This window comes from Ambystoma mexicanum, chromosome 6p (assembly GCF_040938575.1).
Source record: "Ambystoma mexicanum isolate Mex_15411 chromosome 6p, UKY_AmexF1_1, whole genome shotgun sequence".
NCBI lineage: Eukaryota > Metazoa > Chordata > Amphibia > Caudata > Ambystomatidae > Ambystoma > Ambystoma mexicanum.
Genome location: NC_090935.1, coordinates 1303675583 through 1303700984, shown reverse-complemented (window position 1 = coordinate 1303700984; position 25402 = coordinate 1303675583). Strand labels below are relative to the sequence as shown.

At 44.6% G+C, this 25402-nt stretch overlaps 1 protein-coding gene across 4 annotated transcripts in view; it reads left to right on the top strand.

Annotated features, from left to right (window-relative positions):
- The window catches only part of DENND4C (DENN domain containing 4C), a 2555958-nt gene extending 2535559 nt beyond the window's left edge, over positions 1–20399 (top strand). For all 4 annotated transcript variants that reach the window (XM_069625964.1, XM_069625963.1, XM_069625962.1 and 1 more), the window contains one exon: positions 13873–20399. In XM_069625964.1, the coding sequence (XP_069482065.1) occupies positions 13873–14009 (137 nt within the window). In that variant the 3' untranslated portion in view covers positions 14010–20399. The remainder of the gene's footprint in view (positions 1–13872) is intronic.
- The last annotated feature ends 5003 nt before the right edge of the window (positions 20400–25402 follow it).

Genomic DNA, 25402 nt, shown 5'->3' with positions numbered 1-25402 from the left:
CCAACTCCCATATGTTCGCCAGTCTATTGTGTTAGGAAAGATTTTTCTTTTTTGCAACTTTCCCACAGGATGCCTTGCATATTAACTGACAGTAATCCTGACCTCCTTTTTAGTCGGTGAGGTCCTTTTCAGCCTCACTCACTAATGCAAGTTACTTTGTTCTGGAGGTACTGGTTAGTGACTAAGTGGTCCAAACCTTGCCCCCGTTGATTCTTTTAGTAGCTTAATATTACCTCCATTTAGGGTAGTAGGGCAGGTGGGCACTGTCCTCCTTTTTCTTTTTACCTTAAGTGCATTTCACACCTTAGCAGTGGCCCACACCGGCCAGTCGTGGTGACACCTGCTTTTGGCATTTCCAGGTGTAATCCTGTGCACTCTAATCCTATGTTTACCACATGTAGCCATTTGTTCCATTTGTTCCAAATCGTGGTCATCAAAATGGCTAACCTTATTGTTCAAGTCCTATCTTAATGGCTTGCTGGCCTTGTAAACATTCTTACCCTTGTGTTAAGACATTCTGGGCTACCCTTTAGGTCTCATGAACAGGGTGATTCTCAGGCCCCTCATTTTTGCTGTACAGTGATTATATTACCCCATTTGTGTTTTAGGGAGTCGGTTGATGGCACCTATACATTAGTTTTGGCTTCACTGGGGGGTTGGAGGGCAGCAACACCTTTTACCTCATTGGTAGAACAATGTACCTTTTTGGTAGCCAATGGGTTTTTTTTAATCCTGATTTTACATGTTTTGTTGTTCAGGGCTACCACAAGGTAGCCTTCAAATGGCCGTTCTCACCATGTGTGTTATTTGTGTGCCCACAGTGGCAGCCTCCATATTAGTTTTAACTGGTTTTGGCCAGTTTGAGTGCCTGAGATCTCCCTCTTGCATCCTGTGGAGTGGTCTAGGTTGACTGGTAGTCCTACTGACCAACCAGTGTGGTTGGCCTCTGACCATTTCCCCTGGGGCCACTGTAGTGATTGGTATGAAGGCCTTTGGCAAGCCCCTTTTTTGCAGTCAACGTAAGGCCCTACCTGGCCCATGCTTCCGTCTCTTGGTTTCCTGTTTGGAGGAAGGAGGTCTTTTCCATGTGAGGTATAAAGCTCCTATTTTGCTATGCTAACTGGGTACAAATGGCTTGGGCATATCCCAGTTTGTGGCGTTTGCCTCTGAATGGCCAGTCTTGACTTGTGAGGACTGTTGCTACCTCTCAACATTTGCTGATTCGATCGAGCCTTCCACGCTGCAACCTTTTTCTCGACCTGTTTCCGCTGCGACCTGTCGTTCCTCACCAGATCTTCCATTTGGCTGTGGGCCGCTATGATCGGTGTAGGCCGTCAGTGGATGCCTCCAGCCATTATTCCTGTCCTGGGATTGTTTACTGTTTCACCAAGCTTGAAGGTGTACTTGTGGAAGACACTTTGTTCCTTTCTTTAGCCATTGGGATCATCACTGGCACAGGGTTCAAGCTTTTGGGTACTGTGTCAAATCCCAGGGTATTGTCACTGCTCCCATTGGGGGCCATCCCATAAGGCCAGGAAGAGAAGCCACTCTCCGATAGTCCCTCCTGGGAGTGATACTCAGTTGGTGGAGGTCATGGGGAGGGAAGCCCTCAATGGGACCAGTGCCTTGGGAGAATACACTGTCCTTGCACCTGACTCGGTCCCCTCTGGTTCCCCACACCTCGATGCATGTCATTAGAGTTTTAGGGAGAATTCTCTGTAAAGGCTAATTTCCCAAACCTAGTGAGTCCCCCAGCAGCTTTGCTGGATTTTTGGGGTTTATTTTTTCTCATGCTAAGAGTGAGACTCTTTTTCTCCCACTCTTAGACATGATTTGAGATATCCTTTGACTTTGTAATGTGTTTGTTGGGCTAAGGGGTCTTTTACTCCATAGGGCTTCATGTGTTTTTGGTATGTGTGTTACACAGCACTCCGTGCCGTAACACATGGTGTCATAGTGACCCCCAAACATAGACTCTGTACCCTGGGACTGACTACTGTCTCCCAGGGCATGTAAAGTCACCAATGGCTTTACTAGTCCTAAATTGTGAACAGAACCAGTACAAACCATCATATTGTGGGCGTACTGGTAGGGGCAATTCGATTGCCCCTGGGTCTGTTGTTCGAGGGGGCACTGTCCAGTCCCCCCTGAGCGAGTTTTGGCTGGTGGCAGTGGATACTAATTTTTATATTCAACCGCAAATATATTCCTATGGGATTTTCCCATTGTTCGAGGCTAATACTTTTTAACATAGCCTCAAACATACCACCGGTTTAGTTATTTAATATTAATTCGCCGGTTGGTATTTTTTGCCAGAACTCGGTTCCAAAATGGCGTTTGTGTTCGCTTCTGTGACTCCAACCCAAGTCGAGCCCTTTGTTCCACTTTTTGGCAGGCTTCTCCACAGAAGCCTCCAAAAGTGGTGCCACTCTGTCTGGGTACCACATGGGGTGTGGGAGGGGGTTTAGGCACCCTGGACTGAGTTGCCTCGGCAACTCAAGTCGCACTCTTGTGTGATTGGCCCAGTGGTGAGCCGCCGGCTCACCACTTAGCATTTTTGAGTGACGGCTAGGACTGATGAATGGGGGTTTTCTGCATTAAAGCAGGGCTTTGGGGACTGGGACTTCAGACGCCGCCACAGGACCAAAGAATCTGAAGAGGGAGAAGCTGGGCCGACCTGCAACGACGACACCACCGGTGGAGCCCTGATGAACCGACTCGCCACAACTTCCAACGACGGAGGAGATCTTCATCCCGAAGAGTCTTCTTCCTTTGACTGGTGGGGATAACCAGTTTGCCCACCTTTTCGCCTTCCCGGATCATCTCTTGGCCGCCTTGCCTGTGCCAAGCACCCCGGCAACCGGGACACCACGTTTTTCCACTACCGCGAATAAAAGGGTAGTACCTTTTTACCAGAGAACTCCGCGGCTGGTTTCTTCCCTGGCAGTACAACGACCTTCAGCTTTCCTCCATGTCGAGATCTTCTCTTCCTCTGGACGACGCCACGATTGCATCCACTGCCAGGAACAACTGCCCCCGCTGGAGGATTATCCCCACTTTCAAGGTACTGTGTCCGCCTGGCCTCCCTCGCAACGATCTGTGTGGGGTGTCTCGTAAATCCTCAATTTACCACTTGGGTTGGCCCTAGGCTGGCTAACTGAACTTTTCTGAGCTGAACTGATTCCTTTTTAAACTCCCTGCAAGACTTTCCAAGCCTTTTAAACTGTGTGATCTTGGGCGCATTGGTGTTGTACTCTCTCCAAGAGGGAGCCTGGCCCCTGAACTTTTTGCTCACAAGTAGACTTTGACTTTCCTGCCTTGCTGAGTGCTTCTAAAGTATTGTATTGTGTTGTGTGCTGTTTCTAATTTCTGCCTTTTCCCTCCCTTTTTCTTAACTTATTGGACTGCCATCTTTAGTTAAGCGCTCACCTCTGTCTGGAAATAAGTGGTGTTAACTAAGACTTGTCTAATAAGGAATGAGGGATGTATATATATTAATAGTGACTGTGTTTTTGAACTTGCTTATAATAATAGTGCTAGAGTGTTTCTGAGTGTGTCTTTAAATAAATAATTATATACTTGATACCAAAAGCTCTGGTCAGTGTTTGCTTGTGCTACTGTATTTTGGTACCTATCTTGTATACTCTATATACTGTCTAACTCTTCTTGAGAGAAGTCTGGCTGCTCAGCCACAGCTACCAGCTAAATCTGGGTGGTGCAGACTGCTACCAATTGGGTTTACTGCCAACACCTGTAGTCTTAAACCTTTTGCAGTGGTCCCTAACGGAACTGCACAGGTTTCTGCCTAACATAGAGGACTTTGTTATTCCTACTGGGAGGAGGAAGAGTGAGGCTTACTAAAGTAGAATGCAAAGCATAACTGACACAAAGGTTATCAGACAAAAAGGCAAAAGCCCACCACAGGACCAACACACGCAGTACAGCTTATTAGAGGCCACCTTGATGATAAAAAGCAAGGAAGGACTGCATATTTTGTCAAGCCAGCCCTGGAGGAGCGAGGAAATGCACACCGGCTCTGTGGCGAGGGACCTAAAGAAAAGAAGCAGAGACGCAGTCTATGAGGGACAGGTCTCTCCAGGAGGTCCATGCAACAGGGACCTGGCCGATGTTGGGCAGAGAGAAAACCTGACAGGCGAAGGCAAAGCGAGAAGGCGGCACGCAGCCGAGGATGCAATAGACATCGTAATGCTGCAGGGCCATTGAAGACAGGATGCTGGATGCGGTAGCAGCACAGAAGCCCCACTCTGCTCCCAGAGTAGACCGGAGCCCAGAACAACCCTTGCTGAAGGTAGGGAAAGGGTCTGGCCAGCTAGTGGGACACAGAGGTAGCTAAATAGATTAAAAAGGAACACACTAACGTCCTGAGAGGCAAAAAGGGATAGAGGAAGAGTCAAACAGTTTGAAACAAACTTTGCAAAATATCTTATGTGTAACAGTACCGGACAGGAGAGTACACCAGGGCTGTTCATTTGGACGGTGAGTGAATTGGGGGCAGAGGTCCCACAGAAACCGGATACCAGGGTCTGGGACCCACATGAAGACTGGGATGCCCTGCTAGCATAACATACCACGGTCTGGGACCCATATGAAAGCAGGCAAAAACTGAAAAAGAAGTACACAGGGGTCAAAGACCCACACATGTGCAAAGAAACACATACTCAATGGGCGGAGGGCCAAAATAAGTAGGGGAGATATGGAGAGAATATTGAGCAGTCTGTTAATCACAGAAAGGAGAATCCAACGGCAGAACAAGTTGGGAGATCCCGAAACAACCCAGAGGGATTTGGGGCTCAAGTAGAAGAGAACAAAAGTGACAAGCAACCAAAGGGTTCGGGGATCCTTTTTCAAAGAGAGAAACACTTTTTGGAACTCTAAGATTTACGAACAAGTCTGGCTGGGTAGTGAACCAGACCTGATGCTGCATTTATGAGCTAAAGAAAGGATGGAGGGGAGGCTTGCCCCTGATATTTAGGAACTGTGTTTTGTATGTTTGAAAGGACATTTAAGATCAAGAAATTTTAAGTTAAAGATTAATTAACAAGGTTTTCTTATCAAGACTTAACATTTGAGTCTGTATCCAGAACGAGAGGGACCTCCTTCTGGATCAAGAAGAAAGCCAGTTTTCCTTAAGTTTTTTTTTTTTATTATTTTTTATTAGTTTTTCAATACAACCAACAATTCAAACAAAATATGCAGTGCGATCCACAATCATTACATTAACATCAATTGGTCTTTGTTCACTGTCCCCCTGTTCCCACCCCCCTTCGCGAGCCTGTTTGTCCATCACATCCGGTATCTGCCGCACATAGCTGGGCATCATTTTCATCAGATTCCTCTGGGTCCAACATTGTCCCAAATAAGCCAGATAACAATGTTTTCCATGCCATCAGGGTACCCACTTCTTCCTCCCAAGACATGCAACTTGCCTCTTGCCACACGACCGTTTCAGCCTCCGCCCATTTCTGTAATTCTTTCCACCACACCTCCACCCGTGGCTTGTGACACTTTTTCCAAACTATAGCTATCCTTCGCTTTGCAAGCACGTACGCCAAGTCTTTCAGTTTCCCCACATGATTCAGCTTCCGTGGCCTAGGAAACCCTCCCAACAGGCAGGCCCAAGCCATGTCAGCAGCGAGCGTGACCCCTTTCTCTGCTAACTTTTGTGCCACTTCTCTCCAGAAACCCTCGATCACTGGGCACGCCCAAAACATGTGTGTCATATCAGCATTCTCCACATCGCACTTAGGGCACGCCTGTCTCCCGGCATTTCGGAATTTAGATATCCTCAGCGGGGTCATATACGCTCTATGCGTTACGTACAGCTGTATTTGCTGCAATCTGGCATTCCTAGATACTTTCTTATGGTATCCCAGGGCCCGCTCCCACATCCCATCCTCCATTTGGGCTCCCACCTCAGTTTCCCAATCCAATCTCAAATGTGTCAATTCTTTCCCAACCTTAGTCATTACCATCTCATATAATCTAGAGATCTCATGCCCCCCCTCATATATCATCCCCACAATGGCATCCGGTTCCTCCGCCAACACCGTCTAAGGCCACGTTATCCGAATCTTCCGCACCATCCTGTGATACGTAACGTATTGGCCCCCATGTAGTCCCACCTCCTCCAAGTCCTTCGAACCCCCTGATGGTCCCCTCCTGCCATATATCACCCAACGTTGCCAGTCCCACCGACTCCCAATAGGTTCTAATAATCACCCTCAGTTGCTCATCTCCTCCCGCCAAAGCAACCCGAGGTACCTGCGGGGAACACGGGAGTGGATCCCCCATTATACATGCTCGTCACCACATTTTCCAACCAAGCCTCATCATCCTCCTTTATTTCTGACTCAGGCAACCAGATAATTTCTTTCAGGTAGAACCGGGCACAGTCATGCCCGAGCAATCTAAATTCCGGGGTCGCTTCATCAGAGAGCCACTTGGCCACAAACTGTAATTGACTTGCTATATAGTAGGCCTCAAATTAGGTAGCTTGACACCCCCTTTTTCATGAAAGTTCTGCAATTCCAGAGCACTACTCTATTCCGGGTACCATGCCACAGAAAATCTCTACACACACCATTCAAATGGACAAAAAACCTCTTAGGAATCATATGCGGGATATTACTAAAATAATGCAAGAGCCTAGGCAGAACCACCATCTTAAGCATCGCTCCCCGCCCCATCATCGCTAAGGGCAATTTCTCCCAAAATCTCATACATTTTCAGATTTTCTCAACGGCCATCTCGGTATTACGCCTGTGTTCCTCCTTCGCCGTATGGCACACATCTATTCCAAGGTAGCGGAAAGAGACCACAGTCCACGGCACCTGCAACACCGGCAACCTCTCCACAGGGGTCCCTTTGTAGCTGCCCAGCGGGAAAATGCTGTATTTTTGGGGATTCACCGCTATACCGGACAACCTCACACACCTTTCCATCACCTCCAGAATATACTGAAGGTTTTCTTCCGGGTATCTCAAATATAATAACAAATCATCTGCATAAAGGGATATCAGGTGCCGTTCCCCCCCCCCCCCAACCTCGATACCTATCTCGTCGTATTGCTTCCTCATGTATAGTGCCAGAGGCTCCAGAGCCAGAATGTATAACATAGGGGACCAGGGGCACCCCTGTCTAGTGCCCCTGCTAAGTTGCCATCTCTCAGATATCACTCTACCTGTTTGCACCCTTGCTAATGGCGCACTATACAACATCTCCGCCCACCTAATGTACCCCGGCCCCATTCCATACTCTCCCAAAGCGGCCAGCAGCCACGCCCATCTGACCGAGTCGAAAGCTTTTACCGCGTCCAAAGACACGATTGCCATCTCCTCTTCATTGTCACAGCCCCATTCGATCACCCGATGGAGTCGCCTGTGGTTATGAATAATATTCCTGTCCGGGACATAGCCCGTTTGGTCTGGGTGTATCAGTTTGCCAATTACCTTCCGCAGTCTATTCGCCAGGACAGCTGTTAATATCTTACTGTCCTGGTTCAGCATCGACAGCGGCCTGTACGATCCGCAGCTATGCCCAGGTTTATTAGGTTTAGGGAGTGGTATTATGACCGCCTCTCTGAGCGACTCCGGCAACCGTCCCACCTCAAACGCCTCGTTGAGCATTTCCAACATCGGGGGGAGCACTTCCGCCCCATATGCTTTATAAAATTCACTAGGTAGTCCATCTGCTCCCGGGGTCTTACTGGTAGGTAGCTGCCTAACAACCCCCTCCAGCTCCTCCAATGTAATCGGGGCATTTAGTTCTTCTCTTTCCTTTGTGCTTATCTTGGGCAATCCAATGTCTTGCAGAGTTTCTAGCATTTCTTCCCGGCAGCCTCCCCCTCTATCCCCATATAATTCTCTATAGTAATCCGCAAATTCCCTGTTGACTCCCTCTTGGGTGTCTGTCACTTCCCCATCTTCTCTGGTTATTGTCCTGATTGGGGGCCTTGGGTTTCACTTTTATATAGCCACGCCAGGAGACGGCCCGTTTTATCTCCACCCGCATGTTGTCTCTCAACGTACTTTTTGTAATTAAGGTTGCAGAGCCTTTCCCAGTGTTCCGTGCACCGTTGCTGTAGCGTGAGCACCAGCTCGGTGTCTATGCATTCACTTTTTAGTTCTCTCTCTAATTCGCCTTCCACTCTCTGTAAATCAGCCAGAACCCCATCCTGCAAGCCTTTGGATTTAGCAATGGCCACACTCCATATCACCACCTTGAAGGCCTCCCACAGTGTCCCCGCCGAGTCAACGCTGCCTGTGTTCGTCTCAAAATAACTAATGATTTGGTCTCTCACATCCTCCCGAAAAGCCAGATCTTTAAGCGCCTCCGCACGGAGGCGCCATGTCGGAATCCGTGCCCTAGGGTGGCAGTATTGCCACCCCACGACCAAGGGCGAGTGATCCGACAAGACCCTCGCCTTATATTCTATATGAGCGATCTCTATCATTACATCTGATGTGGCAAAGACATAATCAAGTCTAGTGTGCAGCTGTTGTGGGGCCGAATAATGTGAATACTGCCTCTCATTAGGGTGTTTAGTTCTCCACACATCTACCAGTCCAAAGTCGTCTAACAACGATTGCAATGCTCTAGCTGCTGGGGCAGGCCTGACCATCTTGTCATCCGACCTGTCTACTGCGGGGTTCAGCACACAATTGAAATCCCCTCCACAGATCACCGCGCTACCCACACACAAGCTCAGGCTGGTGCACATAGTCCGGAAGTACTCCGCCGTGTTTTGATTAGGGGCGTACGTGTTTACAATGCACACCTCTTTATTCTCCACCACCCCTCTCACTATGGCCAAACGCCCCTCAGTTTCCACCGTTTCCTGTATCAGTTGGAACGGGACGTGCGGCGCCACCCAGACCAGCACACCCCTAGCATAGGCCGAGTACGAAGACCCCACTACAGTACCTTTCCACTTTCTCCTCACCAGCTCCAGTTTTTCCTGTGTCAAGTGCGTCTCTTGTAACAATGCAATATCTATCTTTTGTCTTTTCAGATACAGCATGACCTTTTTAAATAGCTATTGAGTCCCCTGACATTCCACTTCACTATTTTAAGATCCCCCATGGCTCATCAATACCCAACTCTCTCCCTCTTGGCCCGCCCCGTCCTCCTGCGCAGCACAGATACAATACTAGGGCTATTCCCTGTAGGCTCACGTGTAAACTCAAACTCCCCAAAACTATATACACACCAAACTCCCCCTCACCCTCCCCTCCCCCAACAACTCCCTCCCCAACTGTTGCCCAGCTCCATCCCTGGATCTCAGGCACCCCCACATCTAGCCTGGTCTAGTACGCTCAGAGCTCAGTAGGGTGAAGTCGCCCTAATGGCCACTTAACTATTAATACTAAATGGGGGTGTGAGGACTAGCCCTGGAGGGCTCCCTACTAAAGCTACAGCCACAGTGCAAACAATGCACTATCTATACTACACCAGGCCCATCTACAAATAGGCAACTTCAATGACTATAATCCAGTCCCATAGTTTTAAGCCGCACAATCTCACTGTGCTCCCAGCACTCTTTACTTATCTCTTCCGTCTCCTTCTTCCGCCTGGACATCCGGCTCCTAGGGGCAGCCCTGCGCATCAAGCCATCCCATGGCATCCTCCGGAGTGTCGAAAAATAAAGTTCTGTTTTTATGAAAAACCTTCAATTTCGCCGGATAAAGTAGCATGTATTTCTGGCCCGCCACCCTCAGTCTCCTCTTAACAGCCCCGAAGTTAATTCGGCTCCGCTGTACCATCAGGGTATAGTCCGGGTAGGCTGTTAAGTTTGCCTCCCCTCGCTTGATTGTTCCACCTTTGCGAAAGTGTTCCAGTATCCTTTCCCGATAATTAAGGATCTTGGCGATCACTGGCCCGGGCGGATTGCCTGGCGGCGGCCTCCTCGTTAGGAGCCCAATACGCTCGTTTCAAAGCAAATCCCTGGGACAGAACTCCTCTGGTGATCTCTTGCAACAACATGTTTTCGATAAACTCCGTGGGGTTGTGGCCCTCTGTTCCCTCCGGTATACCCACAATGCTGATGTTGTTCTTTCAGGCGAGTCCCTCCGCTTCCTCCGCTCTGCTCTCCAGGTTGCCCACTCTTTGCACTAGGGCATGCAGTTCCGATTTGTGTGAGGCGCAGTCCGCTGTGTTCGAGCTCCCTTCTTTCTCCAGGCTTTCTGTGCGCTCCGACAGGGACCTCACATCCTGTTGGAGTAGGTTCACCTCCTCCTGCAGTTCACCGACTTTAAGGTCCAACACAGTTTTCAATTCAGCCACAACTATTTCAAGCTTGGCCTCCCAGGCCGCTTTCAAATCACGTGGTCTTGTGCAAAAGGGATGTGACCTAGCAGTTCGGGCTGGACTACCCCTTTGGGAGTGGCACCAAGCCTGATTTGCATATGGTCTTTCCCCTTTTGTAATGGCTTGGCGGGCGAAGAACGATGGTCTGGAGGGTTGCCCAGAGCAATGCCAGAGGTCAAGATTTATTCTAAACCTTCCAGCCATCAACTCTTTTTTTTTGTTGCTATTGTCACCCCGAATGGGAAGGGTATGCCAAGACCGTGGGTCCCTTGCCTGCTGGGCCTAGAGACCCAAGCTACTCCTCACTGATGACGCCCAACAAGGCTGAAACATGTCTGGAGATGCTTGTGGTCTCGTGCAAAAGGGATGTGACCTAGCAGTTCGGGCTGGACTACCCCTTTGGGGGTGGGACCAAGCCTGATTTGCATATGGTCTTTCCCCTTTTGTAATGGCTTGGCAGGCGAAGAACGATGGTCTGGAGGGTTGCCCAGAACAATGCCAGAGGTCAAGATTTATTCTAAACCTTCCAGCCATCAACTCTTTTGTTTTGCTATAACCAAGTTCGGGCCCCTTCCCAAAGGCCCCCTCGGCCGTCCACAGCTTGCAGCAGATAAGGAGATTAGACACAGGCTGATGGTGAACCAATCTTCTTGTATTAGATGGCAAATACACAGCATACAGAGTGAGCAGCTGATAAGCAGGAAAATACATCAGGACAAATGTCCAGGCAGTCAGCGCACAGAGCTCTCTGAAGGTGCCTCCCTTAGAATGCAGGTTATATAGCATATCATGTGCAATCACGAATATATTATAGCATTTTCACAATGGGGGTGTTTCTTGGCAGGACATTTGCAGACATTTGGCAATAACTGCCAGCAACTTACTTGTGACGTGATGAAGTTGTTCGGGTACATTGTGTTGTAATATGGATACGCGTTATTCGTCGAAAGCCTACTGTTATCTCCCATGTATGGTGCTAATGCTATACTTGTAGAGGGCAAACAGAAGAGAATGTCTACGTGTTACGAGGTCTTGGTCTCATCAGCACCAGGTAGAGTTTTGGGCATGTCCGAGGAGCTGAGGGCAGAGGGAGATACCAACTGGAGGCAAGGAAGAAAATCTGAGGTCTAAATGTATGAGAGAGAGCCTAATGTATCATACCATGTCAAAGTATAACATAGCATAGTCTAACATAGCAAAGCATCCTGCCACATCAAGTGTAAGGGATGGAAATAGGTTTGGGCACAGGACGGTGGTTATTTTACTTTACTGACAGTCCATAGTATTTTTGTGGAGGTAGGGCAACCCCTCATAGTAATAGTACAAGATAGGATTTTTCATTTACTTTTATAAATAAGTCTTTGCCAACAAACATGCCACCATTGTGTCAAACTCGTGCTTCTGCACCCTTACAGTACTGAATTCTGAAAATCGCACCCAAGGAAAGATGCCCTGTACTTAGTGTGTTTGTACTGCTCTAGCCGTTTGTTCAAGGTATTCAGCCTCCAAATTCTCTCCGGTTTGGGGGTCGAGATTCATTGGACAAGAGTCTCTACCACATTTCCCATAGACCTAGTGAGGAAAGTAGAGTTGAGTGGTCGACCGTATCAAAGGCTGTGGATAGATCGAGAAGAAAGAGAATAGAAGATGATTTAGATTGACATGCAGAAAGAAGAGAGTTAATGACGTGAAGAAGAGTGTGCTGGGCAGAAGCCAGATTGTGTTGCAGAGAGAAGAGAATGAAAATTAAGAAAAGTGAAGATCTGCTAGTAGACGGCCTCTTTAAGAAGTTTAGAAAAGGGGAGAACTGATATAGGGCGGTAGCTAGGGAGTCATGGGTGGTACAATTAGGGCTTTTTCAGAGTGGGAATAATTAGAGCATGCTTAAAGGGGGAAGGAAAACTGGCAGCAAAGGAGAGTGACAAATTGAAGAGGGGTGTCAGAAAAGGTATGATCAAAGTGTAGGCGCCAGGAATATGAGGAGAGTGCGGAGGGTCAAGAGGAGAGGCAGTGCGATGAGCATGGGAGAGGAGAGAAGCTGTATTGGAATTGGTAAGAGGAGAAACCTAGGACCGGAAAGGATGAAGAGTAGCAAGAGAAGATGCAGATGGGGATTTAGATGCAGGTTGCAAGGGGAGATGCGCAAGTGATGAGCGCAGGGTAGAGACCTTAGTAACAAAGAAGTGCAAGGAAGAGAGAGGAGATGAGATGCAAGGATCAGAAGTTGTTGGGCAAAGCAACTTGTTAATCATTTGGAAAAGGTGACGAGAGTGAAGTGTGAGAGATTAAGTAAGTGAAGAGAAATAGTGCAGCCAGTAGAGACTCGTAATTAATGAGACCCTTAATTTTCAGATGGATCTTTTAGGAGCCACCACCCTTATGTTTAAGATGAACAAGCAAGAGGGCTGCAAGCACCCCCACAACTTTATTTTGGTGGCAGTGGAAATATTGAAGTGGCTTTTGAACAGGAATTGCTCACCATCCATCACATAATCCAGTGGTGTTTGTAAATACCCAAGTGGAATGGCCCAGTGCTCTGAACAGCATGCCAGCAGTGAAGGCTTTGTGTCGGAGACTAGAAAGTATCGCTTTCTTGGACAGGTAAAGGGATTGTCCTTTTACAGAATGCCCTGGTCAGGTGGAAAAGATTCATGCATGCCTTTTCTTCCCTTCACCCTGGCTTCTACTACGGTGTTCCTTTCTGCTGTCCCCCTGCTTGACATTTGCAGGGCAACCACGTGGAGGTCTATCCATACCTTCACAGGGTTCTACTGCATGGATAGGGATTCAAGGGAGGAGTCCCGAGTTGCGCAAGCAGTGCTTTGCAACTTTTTCGCATGAGGTGAGTTGGTTACTTCTTTTGAGCTATGCTTCTGCCCTTTTTGGTTGTTTATTTACACTGCTGTGCAATCTTATTCAAGAGGATGTGACTCCATGAAAGATCCAATGCTGGAAAAAGAAACAAGTTACTTTCCTGTAACTCATGTTCTCCAGCATCGGTATCTTTCATGGATTCACATGCGACCCTCTCTGGCTCTTCTTGGCTCATTCTGCCACATTACGTGCGCTGCCAAATCCGAAGATGCCCACAGGAGTGTAGCTCAGGGGACCTGTCTAATTGGCTGTGGGCAGGCTGACCCAAAATGACTAGAATACAGCACTAAAGTGACGAGCACTTTGCAAAATATAAAAGTAAACTGCTTTAATGTTAGAGGATTCCCAGCTTGACGACATGCAGTATTGAAGAGCATGTGAATCCATGAAAGATACTAATGCTGGAGAACAGGAGTTGCAGGTAAGTAACTTGTTTATTTTTACCATAAAAAACGTTTGTACTTGTAGAGCTTGGTTGAGACAGTCCACCTGCCAAAGCTGTTCCCTGTAAAGTCCTCATTTGATAAAAAAAAAAAGAAGGCACTGAGAAAGGAATATGCCAAACAGATAGTTGATGTATAAAGATTATATACCTGTATCTTGAAAACTTTATGGACAAGCATTTTGTATGTATTTAAAATTGAAACTTCCTTTGTCTATTTTTCATTGCAGAGGCCTTTGACAGTGAATACCGGATTGCATACAAAGGTCTACCAGCAGAACTGCTTAGTAAAATGCACAAGATAGATGCCCCGCCAAGTAGCAATGTCGAGTGGTGTAGGAAGCTGTTTGGTGCACCTCTTATTTGAGCACAGAAATTAAGAGGTGGATAAACTTGTACAAATATATGGATGCTGGGAATCTGGGACAACCTTTAAACTTTAAAGGCCTCTCTCAAAAACATGGGTGAAATCCACATTGGTGGCCCATCGCAATCTCTTGGGAATACTAAGGACTATTTCAAGACTGTTGTGAATCTATATTTCCTATTATGAATTTCTTTTTTTCAATGCAATGGAGTGTTATGAAGATCACATTCTCATGCTGCCCAGCTCCTGACAGGAACTGTTCTGCACCAAGTGCAAATCACAGAGCATCTACAAGATTTTCAGGAAAGGAATTTTTAATTCAAGGCAGCTTAAGCACTTTTTTAAAAGACCGTCCATAATAAAAGATCGTCAGCATGTATACATAATCTTTAGAAGGGAAGACCATATTGAATCACAATAAGAATGACAATGATTGTTGTTATATATATATATATATATATGTATTTGTATATACACACCAATAACACTGACATTAGAAACGTTTCGAGTTTGGAAATTCTATCAACATTTTAAACATGTGGAAAAAGTGAGTGATGTCTGTAAAGTAACATTTAGCTCAATGCCTACTCATAGCAATGGCTTTGCAGCCCAATTCTGTCTCCTCTCGTGTTAAGACATGGGGAATTCTCTGCGTAAAATCAAAATATTTGACCATAAGCACTTGAGTTTTAAGTTTAAAGTTGTATCTTTACTGCTAATGTTAGCACATTCTCCCCTGATTAAGGGTCCCCGTTAAGTAGGACAGGTGTTTAACCCTCACAACCCACTGATTGTGGTTGAATGCAATTATAATCTATATATGTTTGGATGCACAGGGGACAGATAGCAGTTGGCGATTTATCACATTGACTTTTTTGCATTTTTAATGTACACATCAGTATATGAAGGAAAACTAGAAGTCTGGTCTTAGTAGACTGTTTTGTAGACCATATTTTATGAACCTCCTAATCTATACAAACGTATGATTGTTTAGTTGAAGCTTTAACTTGTCAATATAATTCAAAACAATCATCATGCGACATGGTGTACCACCACTGAAACCAAAACCTGACAGCCAGTGTGTTTTCTTGGACTGACATAAGTGCTGCCATCTAACAAAAAAGGAGAGGGCAAGTAAATTATAGTGTCTTTTGTTTTAAGTTCATGTAACACTGCCCTTTCCAATTCGTCAATGACTAGTCTTTTACATTTCATTACTTCATAAATATGTAACCACTAGAAAATCATAAGGTTTGAAAGTATAGCAGCTCAGTGACTTTCAGTACGCTGTGATGCATAGTTCTACTCACCCAATATTGCACCAATCAAATCAGATGGATGCTCCATTTCAGACTTTTCTTAATCATTATCATATGAAGGATGCTGATAAGTCTACATCCTGCTGGTGTCCGTTTGTAAAAATCTTGCCTGTACTGAGGTTCACTTTTTTGAAATTGACAACCGTTTGCTAAATTGTAGAGTGTTTGTATGAACCAGTAGAATAATTGCTGCTCCCTTTAAAAAAACGTTCATGTTTGCTTCCCGGCTTTCATTTCAAGATTATTTTAGCTACATTGATGGGGTGGCCTGAATCTGCAACTTTGATTTCTGTGCACTACTTTAAAAAGAGTTGGGTTAGAGTAGCTTCAGACAAGCTTGGCCATGTAGGGTAGTATGTGCAAATCCCAAACAAATCAACAATACTGCCAAAAAAGCACTTTGACATGCTCATGAACGGTCACCAAAACAATAGTATATACCTCTTAATTCCATTTCTATGCCACTCTATTGCCCCATAGATACGTTTTCTCAATATGTGGGGATTTAAATCAATTGCGCTTCGGAAAATTGTATGCATTTTAGTAGTCTAATGCATCTAAAGTATGAATACGAGAGTGATTGCCTTATTTTAGTCTGGAATGTTTGTAAACTAGCAAACCTGAAAACGGAACGGTGCTCTCCCCTTGCATATTAATAACAGAGACTGCATGTATTGTGGAGGACGTAGACTTCCATGTCCTGAAGTCACCCACTACAATTGCGGCTTCACACTGCTTCCGGTTTTAATATTGTGGTTAAGTAGTTAAAGAATGTTTGTTTACATTTGTACTAAGTACACACACGTTTTTCTGAACTACAGTACAACATAAAAAAAGAGTGCCCAGATCAAGTAAATTCTTGTTGATTAGTGCCAAGAAACTGGCAATGAAGATGCCTTAACATGCATATTTGGCATTACTGTTTTTTTAAGAAATTAAGCTATTACATATGTAAATGGTAAATGGTGATATTTTGTGTAGCATGAGGAACACCAATATTCCCTGGAAGCCCAAGATGTGAATAGGGTGTTCTACTCTCTTACATGCTTCACCATATTTTAAAAGAAATATGTACTACAGCACAGAAATATTGCTATTCGTTTTTGAAAGGGAGTGATAATCAAATAGTCTTACATATGATTGGCCTCTCAAGTGTTTGTTCTTTTTTCCACTCTTATCTTGAAAACACAATGGCATGTTAACCTCTGAAGCTGTAGAAGGTGGTAGAAGTTGTGATCAGAAATAAGAGGAGGGAAAATGAACATATTAAAATGCAGGATGCTGAAACACTTATCCAACATCACCATGTGGGAACACGAGGCATTGGTTCATGGCAAGGTAACATAAGTGCAGAGAAATTGATGTACATTTGTTAATACCATTAGTATGGAATAAAACGGTTTAATGCCACATATACTTTTAAACCATGCATTTGAAATATTGGTGCCTGCTGTTCTTAAGGCCTTAACTCTCTTCCTTCAATTCTTAAAACTAGTTCACACTATTCACAGTGCCATTATCTGTGAATTGTAACTCATAGGTTTGTGAGCTCTTAATTTCATGAAGTGGCTTTAGCAAGAGTTCACATAAGAGCTAGGTTTTTGATGGGGACTGCAAGTTTGCTTCATCACATCTGAACCTCGGTGATACTGGACAAACATTCTTACTTAAAAATGGCATTGGAGGATGCCAAATATTGCACTTTAAATGTGGTGTTCATGTAGCTCCACAGTTAACTGACGGGGGTTGGATCAGTGTAAGCAAAGGGGTAGGAAAGCCAGTTGCGCTCTTAACAGTGACTGAAACCTCTGCATATGTCTATTGCAGTCCAGTTACTATTTTCGGTTTCCGCACATTCCCCTCCAAAAAATAAAATTCAACTACAATGGATTGGCGATTCATTTGAGCACTTTAAATCATGGGGCCCATTTAAATATGCTTATTGACTTCTATTCAGGTGGGGTGTATTCCCTGCTTTTCCTCTGTGTAATAAGACACTTGTATTTTGGCAATGAAAAATGTGAAGTTATAGACAGGCTCTGGTATCTTTGCTCCTAGTGTTGCCAAGAGGGATGCGTCATTCTCTTTTAAGCACAAGTTAATGGTGTACTCATTCTGGATAGAATGTTTGCAAAGGGCCTAAATACAGCAACACCTGAATCCCTTGAGGAATTACCAAATTCTGCATCTGGCTTAACACAAGCAAATCACCTGTTCCTTGGCAAGTGACCACGTGGGTGACATCAACCTCTCATCAAGACACTGTTTTCCATCAACTGAGCTTCCAAGTCTAACAGCTAGTGTGTAGAAAAAGTAGGACGCACATCATCACCAAATCAAGGCCTTTCAATTCATCCCTCTTATTCCCAATGATGTGCTCCACAGACAGGAGAGACAGAGCAAATGTATTCAGGGATCTACATTCCTCACCAAAATAAACTCCTTAGTTTGGGAATATGTTCCAGGAAAGCAGTCGCACCCAAATCCCCCTCTTTTCTTCTATTCTCCTTTTCCTTTCACTTTGACAAGTCCCCACTAACTTCAGTGCAGCGTGTGTGTTGCCTCAAAGATGTTTTTGCACTGATGCTTTCTTTCCCCTTGAGACAACAAGAAAATAATCTAGCCATCAGCACTGCATGTCTTTAAAAACCGCAAAGACACAACTTCCAAGCCTTCAATTTATGGCTTTGGTAGCTGGTGTCACAACTCTGATTTCTTTAGATGACTTTGGTATTAGTTGCTTGTTCATCATTAAAACATACACCAACTGGGGCAATTCCTGAAAATCAGCTCAATCAACTTCACAAACATGTCACAATGGTAATGTGAAGTTAATCCTCTGTAAGGTAGTAGCCATTTTGTTAAATTCACTGCTCTCTGACTTGGTCATATTTAGCTACACTCACATAGTTCACTGTGATAGTTGAACCTTTACACGCATGAACTTAGTGGTCTCTCCTTCTGCTGTTGCAGTCGACTTCAATCAAACTTCCAGCCAGTATTTGTGGCATATAAATGAAGTGATGGACCACTAATCTCTCACTTAACCATAACACATGCATTTTTGGCAGGTGAATCATTAACTTTCCAGTCTCAGTTTGCCTTGCAAAGCCACACAGCTCAGTGATGGTGCATGCATTTTAATTGAGGCTAGATAAACAACCACAAACTTGTGTGACGCTAATTAAAATTGGCCCTGTGATGCAACTGTGGTTGGGGTTAATTTTGTGGTGCTCTGTTGCAGTATTCTTGTACTGTTGTAAATGGCACTCCAGGTTTGAGGGTTGAATGTACCCTTCTATTAGTTGAGCCTGAAAGTGATGGCCCATGAAGAGGTTATGTATTCCTTACTTAGGGGTAGAATTGTATGCAGATGTGTTCTGTGTCCATGGTCTGAAAGACCACAATGGATTATTAGCCCACCAGATGCTGGTTTGGGACATTGTCTTTTGGGTGGGTATTGCAGTAGCTTTTAGGGTGAGCACAATCAATGCCCTGGGGACAAAAACAATCTCAGGTTTTTTCAAAATGATAAGCTGATCATCGGAAAACCGTCTGTGCAAATGCTCTCAAAAATTTACATAAACTATGCCTGTGCATTCCCAGTGTGGTTTCTTCCTGTTGAAATACTACTCCACACAAGTAACCAAAAACAAGTGTATGTGCAAAAATGAGGACATGTGACGGTGGCCGATTTCCAGCCTAAATGGAAAGCCACAGCTGAGTGAAACATTCCTTGGTGCTTCCGTGGTGGGTTAAGAAAGACAGGTGGCCAATTTAACCAAGAGTAAGGTCCACTTTCCAGTGCTCTGATAGATGTAAGTAGATATATCATCCATGCCTTCCTTTCTATCGGCATTGCTGTAGTCTTTCAGCAAAACTTATTTTTAGAAGCTATTGCACCTTGATTTTAAGAGGCAGAAAGCCTTTGGATACCATTCATCAAAACATTTATGGACCAAATAATTAACTCACTTATGACTGTGCATGCTTTGTTTGTGTACTTTTGTGCTGATGTCAGTAAATCTGCAAGCCTCACCACAATGCATTTTATTTTGCATTATTTCCACAATTGTGTCCCTTGTCTAGCTTGGTCTTGATTTCTTGTTTTAAATTTTTTTTTACTTAATGTCTTGTCATGCAAAGTATGTAAATTTGTTGGTAGATTTCTGTTACGGTTTGTTTGTTTTTAGTTGATTTGAACTATTTGTGTACAGAAAACTAATTCAAGGATTTCAATGAAATGTGTTGTAATTATTGCAAATGAGTTGACCATAATACTGTACACAGAGAGCCACCGTCCCTTTCATTAGATCTTAATGGTTTACTCTTAGTAATAGATTTTTCATTAAAGGCTATTTTGCAATATCTAGATAATAGTAAAATATATTTTTTATATCACCCTGGTTTAAAGACAGTAAAAAAAGTATACAGAAGTGTCGTTTGAATCTGTCTTCTATTTTTAAGACTCATTTAGCAATATGGTTCACATGTGTTGAACTTCTGTTAAAGTGCATACTGTATTGTTTTGTTTTTTAAATCCTTCAAAATAGCCTTACAAAGAAATTGATCTTTATTTGAAGGGTCTTTGAAGCCGCAAGTTGCCTTCATGCGTGCCCCCTTTCCATGTTGACATTTAAAGTGAAAAAAACAAACAAGTTTCTACATGCTGTTTTGTGGCGTGCAAGTCACAAAAGTACATTAAATATTGATTTGCTGTCTACACCTTTATGTGGTGTAAATAAAAGGGATTGTATTTCTTTTAACTGCAAGCACAATGAGTGCCTTTTTGGAGGTGTAAGACAAGTGGCAGTGATTGGGGATAGTAAGAAGAGTTCTGAATGTTTCTCATTGTCACTTTTGCACTGGTTTCAGAACTACACGAACTGTTTAAAACTGCATATGTTTACCACGCTTTTACTGTTAACAAGTTCTATCCTCTGTTTTTGTACATTCAAAGCAATTGTTTATCAATTTCGAAGGGAGCTTTTTTTGTCATCTGAATTTTGTATAGTAAAACATAGAATATTAAACGTCTAAAGTATTTCGTTAAATAAAAATGTGGACAGATGCTTTTCCGTATGATTGTTTTCTTTTGTATGAGCCTCAGCATACTTATAGCTATAACAGTCTAGTGCTATCCCAACTAGCGTCCATCCCAGAAGGCTGCAGATGCAACAAGTCTCAATTACTTTACAGCTGTTGATTGTGACAGTTCAACATATTGGTTTGGGCATATAAGGGAGGAGCAGCACATCTGTTTTTTAATAAAAACGTTATTGCATATCTAGAAAGCATTAACCATAAACCCACAATAATAGATCATGCAGTGGATTAACATACCCCCAACCATTGTTCCCTTTCCAGTTTCATCGTGACTTATGCACCAAAGATGAAAAGCTTCCCAGCTGCCCCATATTTCACCCTATTTAAGGGGACCATCCTCTATTTTTGTAAAGCTTCTTTTACCATGCCATTTTTTTGTCCATCCAATGCACCCAAGTTGATATCTTCGGTGGGCTTGCCCGGATCAAATGAACTGCAATGTCTCTCTTGGTTCAAGAAAAACCTACACCCAAAAATGTTTTTGTATATTGATCATAGTTCGAGTTGGCCCATATCCAGAAATAGTTTACTTATTAAGTTCAATGTTCACCTAGAATTACCAGGACACTGATGGTTCAGCTGAAATTAAAGAAAAGCACTACTATGGGATTGGACACAAAACTCCCTTGTTGTATTGAAGTTGGCACATGTCAAAGAATATTAGCAGGTTCTCTGCAAACCTGATCACACAGCTACCAGACGTCCTTGCAGCCGAATCATCACTGATTGATAACACCTGCACTGGCTGTGGGGCTATAAGCAAAGACTGCCTCCCTGGCGATGTGAAGAGGACAGAAAATAGGTGGCTAACATCATTGGCTGAGTAGGTTTACTCTGCTGGGAACCAGAGTGCACCCCTCTCTCTGGTACTGTTAAAGAATAAATAATATTAAGTATTTTCCAGCATTTTTGTACACTCAACCCCATTTAAATCTGTTCCCGGATAGGTAGGCACGACAAATACTCAATAGGTTTATATTAAACCAGTTGGAAACTCTTGAAATTTTGGGGGCCTGTAAACGAATAGTATGAGTTCGGGGCTTGTCGCCCTCCCACGACCCCTGGTGAGATTAAAACTTTAAAACGCCTTTACATGACTTGCCCCCATCTCAATGACCTTAGACAAAAAAAGTGGGACATTTGTACATCGGCGGCATGGTCTCGAGGAGGAGGCATACGTGTGGGTGGAGTACAAGTTAGCCTTAACTTAGCAAATATAGGATATCTGGAGGGAGGGAAATATATAAGTTGCTATATAAAGCACTTTTAAGAGCTGGAACAATATGTTGAAATGAATTTCTGGTATCATTTTAAAATGTATTACAATTTTAACAATATAAGAAGTATGTTTGCTAAGGACTATGTATATATTTCTCAGAATGTATTTTAACGGATTAAGATTTTATAATTTAGTTTATACGGTTTCATGTTAAGCAAAAATGCATGTTTAATAACATTTTCAAAAAAATATATCTTGGTGCTATATATAAAGTATAAAGTAGCACTGCCCTGTACAACAGACTATTTCCTGGAGCAAAAGGCTTGCACTCATATATATATATATATATATATATATAGTCACTGAAAGAATTAAGGTGCAAAAATGAAGGTGCAGTTAAAGTTGAAATTCAGTGGATGTGGGAAGTCATAAACAGCTTAACTCGGCACACTCCCGTCGATGTCCCCCATTAAGCTATATCCCCCATAATGTCCTTTTGTATGTCATTGTGACTGCCTCCTCTTATAACAAATCTGCTCATGGGCTTTGCAATGGGAACATGCAGAATTTAGCTGGTCATGACTTGCCACAGCCGCTGAATTTCAAGGGTTATTTTTCGTTAATTTTGCGCAATTTAACAGCACCTTAACAAAGGTTTTTTCAGAGAATTTCAAAGGTTTTGTTATAACATCTTTTTTTACGGGCTATGGCCAGTGGCCACAGCTTTCAGCCATGTCCACTGTACATGTTCCCCCAATATGTTTCTACTACCTTTCTTTCTCACTCACTAGTCATGGCCTTTGCCTATGACCATTGCCCCCTGTCTTTGGCCGTGGCCCCTTTACATGTTACCCCAATAACTTTCTTCCGTCCCACCTTGGCTGCTCTACATATGGCTCCAATAGGTTTCCTAAATGAGCCCACTAGCCATGGCATTTAGACGTGTCCACTTTCCATATTGCACCCCTTGACATGTCTTAATAGGTTTTGTTGGGTCCCATTAGCCATGGCCTTTGGCTGTGTCCAATTTCTATATTGCACCTTTCGGGTCATTAAAGTGACCCAGTACCCATATCCTTCGACCCCACCTCACTATAGCTGTAAAATTCCACTTTATTTTTTAAACTTTTTTCCCATAACCACAATTATATTTACAATGAACTACAAATAACCCTGGTTACGCCTGCAAATAACCACTGTTATTTTCGTGTGATGTACTTTCATTCCTGATACCATTTTGTTATATAACCGTGGTTATCCCCAGTATAACCCTGGTTATGTGAAAACGTTCGAGCTCTGAATTGGTCCCTAGATCCCCCCCCTCTCCCCAATTTCTCATGATGTCCTCTTCCCCCTCCACACCTCTAGCATGATATGATATGATATGATAGTTTATTTATATAGCGCCTATACACAATGTGTTTCAAAGCGCTTCAAGGAGGGAGGGGAACAAAGGAAAATACAGTTACATTCAGCAAAGGTCCTTGAAACAGTACAGAATGTAAAAATAACTATCATAATAGGCCTGTCGACATTTCTGATAGTGCAAGTGCATAGAACAAGTAAGGCAAGAGGTAATGGATAGGAGGAGAACAAAGCAAGCAGTAACATTACTATGTCTGACGACAATTTACGCAGTGCAGGTGGTAACAAGAGGAGGGGTCGGAGGGGGGGCAAGGGTACGGAGGGGAGAGGAGAACAAGGCACGATACTGAACAAAAATGTCGGTGACAAATTTGAAAGGGGAGGGGGGGGAAGAGAACAAGGGGGGGGAGGAGGGGGACAGACAAGCTGCTATTGAGAGTCACAGAACAAAAGATAGGAGTAAGTGCTAGGAGGGGGAAGTCTGAGAGGAGGGAGAAGGAGTGGGGAGTAGGAGAGGTAGTAGAAGAGGATGGATGTGAGGAGGTGGGAAGGGAAGGAGGCAGGAAGGGGGGTGGAACGCAGAGCAAAGAGGGTGGAGCAGGCACTCGGGGGGGGGGGGGGGGGGGGGAGGGGGGCACACGGGCACTCACGGAGGGTCAGGGGGGAAAATGGGCACTCACGGAGGGGCAAGGGGGGCACATGGGCACTCACGGAGGCGGCAGGGGGGCACACGGGCACTCACGGAGGGGCAGGGGGGCACACGGGCAATCACGGAGGGGCAGGGGGGCACACGGGCACTCACGGAGGGGCAGGGGGGCACACGGGCACTACTGAGGGGCAGGGGGCACACGGGCAATCACGGAGGGGCAGGGGGGCACACAGGCACTCAAGGAGGGGCAGGGGGCACACGGGCACTCACGGAGGGGCAGGGGGGCACACAGGCACTCAAGAAGGGGCAGGGGGGTCACACAGGCACTCACGGAGTGGCGCTTCATCCTTTTTCCTCTAAATGGCCTTCTTTCCACTTTTCAGCTAACCCCGGTTGTACCCATTGTAACCCTGGTTATCACTCGCATTGAACAAAAAAAGGCAGCTTTTTCATTTCTGACGAGCCTCTGCTGCAAAGCACCATGGGAAAAATGTAACTATAATTTTGGGAAAAGTGGGCACCATTTTCTCCATCAAATATTTTAACTACGGGATGGAGTAACCCCAGATCCCTCTTGGAAATCGAGCCCACGCTTCATGCCCAAGTTGTTTTCGTACCTGGTCCAATTCTATCCAGCTGTTTATGCTGTGCGCTGCGCAGAAATGTTTACTTTTTCCTTATGGGAAAATTAATGGGAGAAAGCTGAAAAACGCATCGTCTTTGCTTTTTTAACATTTTCATTTTTTAACAATTCTTTCCCAAAATCTCCATTCTGGGTTTGGAAAAGATCAGCCAAATCCATCATGCAAGTCAAAAGTTAGAAGTAATTACATTTTCGGATTTCCTAATGGAAGTTGATACTCAACTATAGTGTGGCAGTCACCGCACTATAATATATATTCAAGGAAAACACTTTAAAGTGCAGTTAAGGTGACTAAACATAACGCAACAAAAGCCTTGGGAAACTCAGGACAAGCTTAACTCAGCACGTTCCCTTTGATCTCCCCCATAATGCTAAATCCCCCAATATGCCATTTTGCATGACATTGTGAATCGCTACTCTTACATAGGTGCTCTTGGGCATTGCGATGGGAACGTGCCGAGTTAAGCCGGTCTTGAGTTTCCCAATGCGCTGAATGTCAAGGGTTTTGTTGCGCTTTGTTTAATCACCTTAACTGCACTTTATATTCTTCCTTGAATTTCAAGTGTTTTGTTATACCATCTTTTTTTTTCAGCCCCACTGGCCATGGCCTTCAAAGGCCATGCACACTGTATATTTTTCGGTGCCACTGGCCATGGCCTTTGGCCGTGCCCACAGTTTATTTGAAAACACTAACAAGCCATAATCCATGGCATTCAGCTACGACCAGTGGCCGGGCCTTCGGCTGTGACCACTGTACTTTGTAAAGAACCGACTGGCCAATGCCTTGCCTACTGTAGTTTTTAAATCCCTGTCTAACCATAGTCAGTGGCCAGAGTCTTTGGCCGTACCCACCTGCCCTATGTGTTTTTTATGAAGACAATCCCTGGCCACTAGCCAAGGCCTTTGGCCGTGCTGACTGTGGGAAACCTAGGGATATTCTCCCATTATGATCCTGAGAGTCCTCTGTTCAGGTGGCGAGGGGAGGGCCATTGATCTTGGATCCCAACGATGGAGGTGGATGAACGAGGGAGGATCACCTGGGTAGGGGAATCCGGGGTCACCTTTTGTGTGAGAGCCCTGGGCGGGACGCAG